Source organism: Stenella coeruleoalba (assembly GCF_951394435.1).
Source record: "Stenella coeruleoalba genome assembly, chromosome: 7".
NCBI classification, from domain to species: Eukaryota; Metazoa; Chordata; class Mammalia; order Artiodactyla; family Delphinidae; genus Stenella; species Stenella coeruleoalba.
In genome coordinates, this window is record NC_137153.1 from 112763572 (window position 1) to 112773994 (window position 10423).

At 43.5% G+C, this 10423-nt stretch overlaps 1 protein-coding gene across 2 annotated transcripts in view; it reads right to left on the reverse strand.

Annotated features, from left to right (window-relative positions):
* Nucleotides 1–5860, reverse strand: part of PPP6C (protein phosphatase 6 catalytic subunit) — a 31937-nt gene extending 26077 nt beyond the window's left edge. Inside the window, exon 1 of one of the 2 annotated variants that reach the window (XM_079927850.1) lies at nt 5615–5860. In XM_079927850.1, coding sequence (XP_079783976.1) covers nt 5615–5689 — 75 coding nt within the window. In that variant the 5' untranslated portion in view covers nt 5690–5860. The remainder of the gene's footprint in view (nt 1–5614) is intronic. The other variant, XM_079927849.1, reaches the window with a different exon arrangement.
* Between the last annotated feature and the right edge of the window lie 4563 nt (nt 5861–10423).

The window sequence follows — 10423 nt, forward strand, 5'->3', positions numbered from 1 at the left end:
TTTTTAAAATATCACCAAGCATGATTTATTTGTTTTTCCCTAAAATATAAAAACATTTCAAAGTGTTTATACATGAACCATCTCAAAGATAAAAATTCAAGTTTATCAGCCTCATCTTCCATGATTTGGTCTCTGCCTGTCTTCTCTGCACCACCTCAAGCCATACCAAACTACTTCAAGTTGACCAGCCATCTTCTTTTAGATTAAGCTATACCATTGCACATGGTATTTCTTCTGCTTCATGTTCTTTCCTTCCTGTCTTGTCTACCTGAAAAAACTCTGCTCATCCTCTCATTGTTCCTCCTTTGTGAAACCATCTGTGGCTCCAGAGTTAGATGCTGCTTCTTCTATGTTCTCCGATATGCTGGACAGCTCTCTATTTTAGCACCTACCAAACTACGCAATGATCATTTGTTTACCTCTCTATCTCCCCTACTATATTGAGAGCCCCTCAAAGACAGAGCGAAGTGCCAAATTCTATCTCTAGCATCCACAGGGAATAGTACTTGACACAGGAGACAGTTAAAGAAATGTCTGTTGTAAAGCAGTACGGTTTGATTCAACACACCTTAACTGAGTGTCTATCACATACAAGGCAGTGTTCTAAGACTGTGGAGAATACAAAAATAAACAAGATATGATCCTGGCCCTTCAAGAAGCTTGCAGTCTAATGGTGGAGACAGGTATATTTACTATCATACAAGACAGAACAATACAAGTGGTAGTAAAATGAAACAGAAAGTGCTATGGGCCAAAGGTTAGTATAGAACAGAAAGAATGGAAAATATTTTGGCCTTGCCAAACATCTTGCGGGATCTTAGTTCCCGGACCAGATATTGAACATGGGCCATGGCAGCAAAAGCACCGAGTCCTAACCACTGGACCACCAGGGAATTCCAGAATGGAAATTTTAAATAGCAAATAAATTCAGGTACATACTCTGCTGACTCACTGTGGCAAAAATCACTTAAACCTTATCAAGTCCTGATATTTGCTCTGCCTATCACAGTGATAGAGTGGACATGAAGGTACTCTGAAAACTGTAAGTAGCTGTGTAAATTCTAACCATTACTAATAATTCTGACTATGGAATCCAGGAGTCCTGTATGGAGAAAGTGACATCTGAGCTAGAGCTAAAAAGGGCATGGAGGGGAATTCCCTGGTGGTCCAGTGGTTAGGACTCTGCGCTTTCACTGCTGTGGGCCCGGGGTTCGATTCCTGGTAGGGGAACTAAGATTCCACAAGCCATTTGGCGCGGCCAAAAAATAAATAAATAAAATTAAAAGGGGCATGAAGGGTATTGTATAGAGGAAACATAAGTGGTAGATAAGGACGTGAACCCTGGAGCCAGACTGCCTAGGTCTGAATGCAGCTCCTTCACTTACCTACTAGCTATATGCCTTTGAAAAGTTACTTAATCTGCCTGTGCTTGAGATACCTGTCTGTAATATGGGGCAAATGTTAGTACCCAACTCACACAGTATTAAATGATTTAATATTTGTGCTATATAAGTATTAAGTAGGTGAAAGAAAGAGACTAAGCAGAAGCAAAGAAGCAGGGAAGTACAAGGCACACCATCAGAAGAAAGCGCTCTAATGTACTCAGAACGGAAGGTAAAAAGAAAGGTGATTAAGTGGAAGACATACTTAGAAAAGTATGCTATTTGCCATCCTAAAAGGCTATTAACTGTATCAGAAAGAGCTCTGCACAAAGAGGCTTTCCAACTTAATTCACTGATTAGTTGGACATCCTCAGGCAGATCATAAACTCTACAAAGCTCAGTTCCCCCTCAGTAAAGTGAGAATACAGAACTAGGTAAACTCTGATTCTCTCTCAGCTCTGAAATTCTAGAAAAGGGTCTAGGGAGTCATTAGAAGTGTGCACTGTCCCATAGGAAACCTACTACCACATGTAGCTATTGAGCACCTGAAATGTGGCTGAGCCAAACTGGGATGTATTGTAAATGTAAAACATATACCACATTTTGTAGACTTAATACAAAAAAAAAGACAAGGTATTATGTTAGTAATTTTATATTAATTGCATGTTGAAATTGGGTTAAATAAAATATTACTAAGATTGATTTCACCTGTTTTTTTTTGTTTTTTTTGCGGTACGCGGGGCCTCTCACTGTTGTGGCCTCTCCCGTTGTGGAGCACAGGCTCCGGCACCTGTTTCTTTTTACTTTAAAAAATTTAACAATTTGAGGCTCACATTTCTGAGCATTTTCTATTGGACAGCACTGCTACAGACTATTTTCAGAAGATCCAAGAGACTGTGATTCTGTTGCCAAAAAGACAAAATGCCAAGCATTATCAGAAAGGGTCTCAGAAAGATTATCAATGAAAACACTGAAAAAACTATTCTAGCCCTATAGAAAGCCACAGTCTGTCCCTAACTGCTGTACTGTGTTCATTTTTCCTTGAAATACCTAAAGAAAGATAATACACAAAACCAAACAACTCAGGTAAACAGAATGATCAGTAAGACAGGCAATAAGGTGAGTGACAAGACTAACAGGCTTCAAATCCAGAAGGCTCAAGACTACCATATATGAGAATCTATAAAATCAGATAGAGGCTGAATAAGGAGGTACAAAAGGCTCTTCACCAAGTCTCAGAAAAAAGCAAGGGAGAATTCTCTGAAGCTTTATGGAGGCATTTCAAACAGAGGTACAATTTTGCAGAGCAGTGGCCTTATACGAAAAACAGAGATGGCTCAGACTAAACATAAAAGTGAGTTCCAAAAAAGATTACAGCAACTATCAATCCATAGAAGTGGTTACTTCTCCCTGTGTTGCATATCTGAGGTAGACACTAGTATTCTCCCAACCCCTACCATGGAAACTGTCTTCAGTTCTTCAGTAAAAAACAAAACAAAACTGAACACCAACTCAGTGTGCAACTTCTTTACTTACATGGGACCTTTAAGAACTGTCCAAGAGATCAGACAATCTCCAAGTTATAGAACCTCTCCCATGACAAAATACTTAAGTGTAAGTATTCAGTAAACCTGTCTTTCATCATTCATTCTTACATTTGGTCAGATATGGAATCTGTGGCTTCTAAGATCCTTTCTAAAATTTTTTTAGTGGATGAGAATCACACGAACTCTTTTTTAAGAAATGTTATGCTTTGGTCCACTCACCTTCATATATCACCCTTATTCCTTCAAAACAGTTATGTACATTTGACCCAGGACTAGTGATTTGACCATTTCCAATTTAGATATAGAGAAATCATGATTAGATCTAGAACATCCTATGCATTTATTATTTTATTTAGTATCTCCAACTTCCAATTTAAAACACAGGTAAATTTCGGCCTATTTTTCTACCAGAACAAATCTTTTCCATAATGATCATTAAGTGGCCCCAATGATTTTTCTTCCTTTGATAGAATATTTTATTTTGGCTTTAAAGCCTCAGAAAAAGTGCTCCTGGAATACTTTCTTGGCCTGCCTAATTTTAGTTTGCACTTCATGCCAAGAGGGAGAAACAGAATTAAATTTCTTTAAATACACCAGAGATGCAGCACAAGAAAATTAATCTGATAAAAACATTTCCAGGGCTTCCCTGGTGGCGCAGTGGTTGAGAGTCCGCCTGCCGATGCAGGGGACACGGGTTCGTGCTCCGGTCCGGGAAGATCCCACATGCCGCGGAGCGGCTGCGCCCGTGAGCCATGGCCGCTGAACCTGCGCGCCCGGAGCCTGTGCTCAGCAACGGGAGAGGCCACAACAGTGAGAGGCCCGCGTACCGAAAAAAAAAAAAAATTCCAAGACAAAGAAGAAAAGCCTCCACTTATATAGAAAAATTCAGAATTTTTTTTTTCTAGTGGTTGGTCCGGGGGAAATTTACTAGGAAACAGATACACACTAAGTACAGTCCAATTGTGTTGCAAAGGGAAATGAAATGGTTTAATAACTATATTCTCTTAGGTTAGGAAGGAAATCTAATGTTTATCAAATTAAGAGGTCTAAAGAAAATCCAACTGATTTGTCTTTCAAATCATTTCAATATCCAATATCGAGATACATTTCATAATAAGCAATATTTTACTCATTATAAACACAAAGCTTAAAACTGCCTTACATATCCTAAAGAACAGAAAATTCCACATCAATTCACTGACATGCAAAAACCAACTTTAGTTTTCCAATGAACTGGGTCACAATGTCGCGTTTTTTTAAGGAAAAATCCTTGTTTCCTAAAAAGCCATATAGCAGAAAGAAGCTACAAAACTGTCGTCACAAGAGCATGAAAGCTACATTTCTACTAATACTGGCTTTGTCCCCATTTTAATTAAATTATCCTGTTAAAAAGGGGAAAATGGACAAGAATGACTCCCCTATCAAACAGCACATATAATTAACATACAAGTTAGTTACATTCACAACAATTCCTGTGGTCTTAAACATTTTGCACACTGTTGACTGATGTTAAATATCAACTCCCTGTACCAAGAGATGGCAAAAGAAAAAACCTGTAATATCTTCCTTAAGAGAAAAAAACTCACGAACAAAAATAAATTACTTTAAACCCACAGCTTAAAGTATAAAAAGAACTCAAAATTATCAACAGTTTACCCACTTACCACACAGCAAATCAAAGTTAATTGAACAAGAACAGGCACTACCACCAACCTCTAAACACTGCTAGTCACCTAAGCACTGGTTTTAACAAACGCATAGAAACACATGTCAAAAAAGCAGTATCCTAAAGACTTACATTCCTTTATTCTTACATTCATTTCTTTACCCAAACATAGGTTTACTGTTGCTAGGACTCTGCAGTACAAAGAACGACTCATTTCCTTTGGATAACCAAAACAATGAAATCTTGAGCTAAGAAGAGAGTGGGGCAGGGGGTGGGGGGGAGCGGGGACAACTTAAAGGACAGAAACGTATTGGTGTTTATTGAGAGCCTGTTACTTTATCCACTTAAAACAGCTCAAAGACGTGCTCGAAAACAGGTTCATATTGGAATGAGCAGAAGAAAACCAACATTCCTAAAAAGCAACTGGGAGAAGTGCTCGAACAGAAGGACGACTTGACGTTCTCTCACCCTACCAGGCCGCTCGGGCCCCCGCCTGCCCCTTCCCATCCCCATCCCCATTCCTCAGGCACCTAAACCCACTGGGGCCGCGTTCCGGGAGCACGCTGCATCCCCTGTCAGACGCCGGCCTCCCCGCGCTCCTGTCACCGCCTCTGGGGGGGATGACCGCTGCCACTGCCCACTGCCCGCGGGGGCTCGCCTCAGACTCCGAGACCCAGGGTCGGGGTGAGGGGAGAGTAGTCTTGTAAGCAAAGCCGTGAAGTCTCGATCTCCGGGGCAGCCCCAAGGCCAGGACGGGCAACCCTGGCGCAGAGGCCGCGACATCCCTTGGGATCCCCGCCGAGGGAATCGGGATGGCATTCGGGGGACTCCGGCTGCCCCCGCTCCCCGCGTGACGCCAAGTCGGAACGAGTCGCCTCGCACCGCGTTAGGCCCCCCACCGTGACGGGACAGGACACTGCCGGGGGTCCCGCGGAGAGAGGAAGGGCGGGCCGGCGGGAGCCCCGCTGCCGGAAGGGGGGGAGCCCCGAAAGCAGCGCTCCCGCCGCGTTCAGTCTCACCTTCAGGTCATTTTCCGGCAGGTATTTGCACAGCCGCGCTATCTCCACATACTTGTCCAAGTCCAGGGGCGCCATTTTAGAAATAACAAGCCCCGACGGCAGCAGCGGCGTCCGCGGCTGTGCTAGCGGCGGCAGCGGCGGAGGCCGAAGCCGGAACCCTCCCTACGTCACGTCCGGCCCGTGAGACGCGTCTACGCAGCGGCGTAAAGCTTGACCCGATTTTCCCCGCTGCTTCGGCACGCCCCACGCTCTCTCCCGCAGAACACAGGCTGCAGGCCCCTGGAGCTCCCTGGGTCCAGGGAGCTGAAACTGCTGAGACCCGTAGTTGTTTACCGTGGGGTGTGCTGGGATTTGTAGTTTTCTGTAGTGGCCAGCTACTCTTCTTTTCCTCCCCTTCCCTTCCTCTAGACTTTCACCTCTGCGGACCCAGCGAGGCTTTTCCGATGCAAAATGGCAAAGTAGGTGACACTAGCCATTCCCTGGTTTCTCATTCCGACCCTTGTAAGCATTCTCTCACCAGAATATCTTCACTTAAAAATTGGGTAAGCCTGGGGACTTCGCTGGCGGTCCAGTGGTTAAGACTATGCGCTTCCACTGCAGGGGGCACGGGTTCCTCGCTGGTCAGGGAACTAAGATCCCGCATGCTGCACGGTAGGGCCAAAAAAAAAAAAGTTGAGTAGGCCTGGCCGTATAGTACCTGTTTGCACCTTTCCAAGGCCTTAATAGAAACCTTGCCTAAACCCTTGGCAGAGATATCAGGCTACCAACTTTCCAGCCTGGAAAGAAAGGAAACAAATATTAAAGCTCTTCTTAGGCCAGGCACTATACAAATGCTGTTTTTCTGTCTAATCCTTATAACGATTGATAGCAAAGGAAGGCTCAGAGAGGTTGAGTAACTTGCCCAGATCTCACAGGGTATAGGCAGGGGAGCCAAGACTGGAATAGGTCTGGGTGGCTTAAGTCTACTTCAGTGCGTGTCCCATAAGGGCAGAGAGTTTTTTTGTTGTACCAAGAACAGGACCTGGTACTTAGTACACTTTCAACATTCCTTCACACAACAGCTATTAATTGAACACTTAACTATATGCCAGGTACAGTTGTAGGTGCTTAGGGTATTCTGCAAACAAAATAGAAGAAGATCCCTATCCTCAACCTGTAGCTATATTCCAGTAAAGGAGACAGAACATAAACCATTAAACAATAATATAGTAAATAACTGCAGAGTATATGAGAACGTGGTGGGCTTCCCTGGTGGAACAGTGGTTAAGAATCCGCCTGCCATGGGCTTCCCTGGTGACGCAGTGTTTGAGAGTCCGCCTGCCGATGCAGGGGACATGGGTTCGTGCCCCAGTCCGGGAAGATCCCACATGCTGCGGACCGGCTGGGCCCGTGAGCCATGGCCGCTGAGCCTACGTGTCCGAAGCCTGTGCTCCGCAACGGGAGAGGCCACAACAGTGAGAGGCCCGCATGCCGCAAAAACAAACAAACAAAACAAAACAAAAAAGAATCCGCCTGCCAATGCAGGGGACACGGGTTCGAGTCCTGATCTGGGAAGATTCCACATGCTGCGGAGCAACTAAGTCCGTGCGCCATAATACTGAACCTGCGCTCTAGAGCCTGCGAGCCACAACTACTGAGCCCACGTGCCACAACTACTGAAGCCCGCACGCCTAGAGCCTGTGCTCCGCAACAAGAGAAGCCACTGCAATGAGAAGCCCGTGCACCACAACAAAGAGTAGCCCCCACTCGCCACAGCTAGAGAAAGCCTGCACACAGCAGAGAAGACCCAATGCAGCCAAAAATAAATAAATAAATTAAAAAAAAAGAAAGTGGTAAGTGCTAGGGGGAAAAAAAAACAGAGCAAGGGAGATTTAGTGATGCATGTTTAGGAATCAACAAGGAGGTGGGGGAGTTAGCCACGCAGTTACTTGAGACAAATTATAGAGAGGAGCTGATGCAGAGACCCTAAGATAAAAGCATGTCTAGAATCTTTGGGAAATGGCAAGATTAGTGTGGTTGGATCAAGGTGAGAGGAGTAGGAGAGGAGATGAGAGAAAAGAACACTGATTTTTACTTTCGATGTAATGGGGAATTATTGCCGAGTCTTGAGCAGAGAAGTAACATGATCTAACTCATTTTTAAAGGGTCGCTCTGGCTTGCTGTGTAAGACTGTAGGAGGCAATGATTGCAGCTGAAAGACCGGTTAGGAGACGGTTATATAGTCCAATAGTAGCAGGTGCTCAATAAATATTTGTTGTTCAAGTGACCCTGGACTGGATCCTCTGGCCCTAAAGTGTATTTTGACAACATGTGGCGAAACTTTATTGAGGTCTCTGGGTGATGTTCTTTGTAGTATAACTGTTCTGTAAGTATGAAATTGTTTCAAAGTAAAATTAATTTTTAACAGTCTGTTGCAGAATGGTGCCCACAAGCATAGATTTCTTCATTTATTCAACAAATACCTATGATGTGAATGAGACAGATAATGATCCCTGCCCTACGGCACTTACAATCTGATAACAAACATGTAAATAAGGAAAGAATTAATTACAAAGTATGATTAATGGCAAAAAAGGGGAAAAAAGGGAAAGAAGGAGTGCTGTAAGAAAAATGGGGCAGAATAGGCCTATTTTAGGTTGGCAACATAGTGGAGGTAAAGTGTGCAGACTCTAGCACCAAATGGCTAGAGTTCAAGCCCAGGCTCTACTACTCCGTGTGTGACTCTGGCAAAGTTATGTATCCTTTCTGTGCTCCAGTTTTCTCAGCTCCAATGTGGCGATAGTAACAGTGCTTGCCTCATATGGAGATGATGAGAATACTTACCTTCTAGGCTTGTACTGAGGTTAAATAGAGTTAATATATGGAAAGGGTTTAAAACAATGTCGTGTACAGTGAGTGCATTGTGTTAGCTCTGAATATTGAGTGGGCAAAAAAGGCCTTTTTGAAGAGGTAAGATTTAAGACTTTAGGGGGAAAAAAAAGTAGAGGGATAATATGCTTAGAGTTTTTTGGAGGAAAAAAAACCCCAAATGAGGGAAAGATGCTATTGTTGTTTGATTTTTTTTTTTTTTACAATCCTCTGAAAAACTGACAATTCATTTTTCATCTTTGAACCTCAGTAACTGGGAATTAATCCTATTCAAATATCGTCTCAGAATTGGGAAGGGAGACAAATAGGGAGATGGATATGAACGTTCTTTACAAACAATAAAGTGCTTGAAAGGAAGGTGTCACCAGCATCATTGCTTCCCTTGCTGATAAGTCAGTGAACAGGTAGGTAATGAAGACAATCCCCTTCCAGTGAAAATAGGGGGCAGTCCTCACATTACCAAACTGTCTGGCAGTAAGAAGGTCCCTCCTGCAGACCCACCTCATTCAGTGAACCTCACTCTTGACATTCCCAGTTGGGTGAGTTCTTAGAAAAAATGATAGACACATTGGGTGGTGTGTTACAGAGACAGTGTACAGAGCTTGCCGACTGGAATATGTTCTTAGTCTTCCTTGCACGAAACAGGAGACCTGGGTTCCTGTTCTCCCATTTATGTGGGTTAGTCATTTTAACTTCTCTGGGCCTCAATTTCCAATCTAAAAATAGATCTCCAAAGTTCTTTCCAGCACTTCCTGAAAAGTGATTTCTAGTCTAAAAGCATAGATCCCACAATGAAAATTAGTTGCTATTTTGCCCACAAACCTCTTCCAATTTTTCTTGTTTATGTGCAACTCCAGCATGGCACCTTGAAATGGATTTAGCCTAAAGACACAGGGGGTGAGAGGGCATTCTGCATCTGTGAGCAGAAATCTCCATCTGGATGCACATGGACATATGGCAGAGCCAACCTGGCCTTAGTTTTCTTTCCTGAAAGAGAGCAGGAAACTCCTCTTTGGCAAACAGTCAGTGGAGATTTTTCCATCAACATGGGAACTCACAAAGACTCCAGGTCTTTGGAATAGGATATGTGAACAATAAAAAGAGCTACAGACTGCAAATTCCATCTTGTCAACAAATTTTTGTTATGGTTTCAAGTAGCGAAAAGATTTACCAAGTTCACCTTTCAGCTGTACTATCAAATCCTCTCAACTGCTCCCTCTCTGAGGTAGGTAATTACTATTCCCATTCTAGAGATGAAGAACCTAGAGCTCAGAGAGGGTGAACTTGCCAAAGGTCAAGGTAGATGGTTAGTGCGGGACCCTGGATGTGAACCCAAGTATGTCTGTCTGCTTCCCACTCTGCTACCATAGCTCTGTGCAGCAGGCGCTCCTGTGATTTCCTTCCTTAGCTGTTTCCTCCAATTCCTAGGATGGAACAACTCAGCCCTCCTGATTGTGGGGTTCTCTGAAACATAGACATAGGTGAGCCAGCTCTCCATTTTCATGAAAGCCACAGGGAACCTATGGTTATGAAGGAGACCCCAGTAATGTAGATGAATACATCTCACTCACGACTGGTGTCTAGAGTTCATTTACGCCTAGGAATAGCATTACATTTTACATACAACCAGCTCTGCGCCAGTCACTGGGCACTAAGCAGTTTATATACATTAGCTCATGTATTCCCCACCATAACCTTGTGACAGAAGTCTTATTAGCTCCATTTACAGACCGGTGACACTGGGGCCCAGAGAAAAGTATCTTCCGCAAAAATAGATATTTCCTTGATGAACTTTTTATTCCTTGCACTTTTTACAAGCGTACCTAGTTATTTGTTTTTCTGTTTAATCTCTCTCTAGTTTGTAAACTCCAGGAGGCCAGGGGCCAGGTTTGCCTGGTTCGGCATAGTGCCTGCTATAGTTACAAACGCGAATTATGGAGT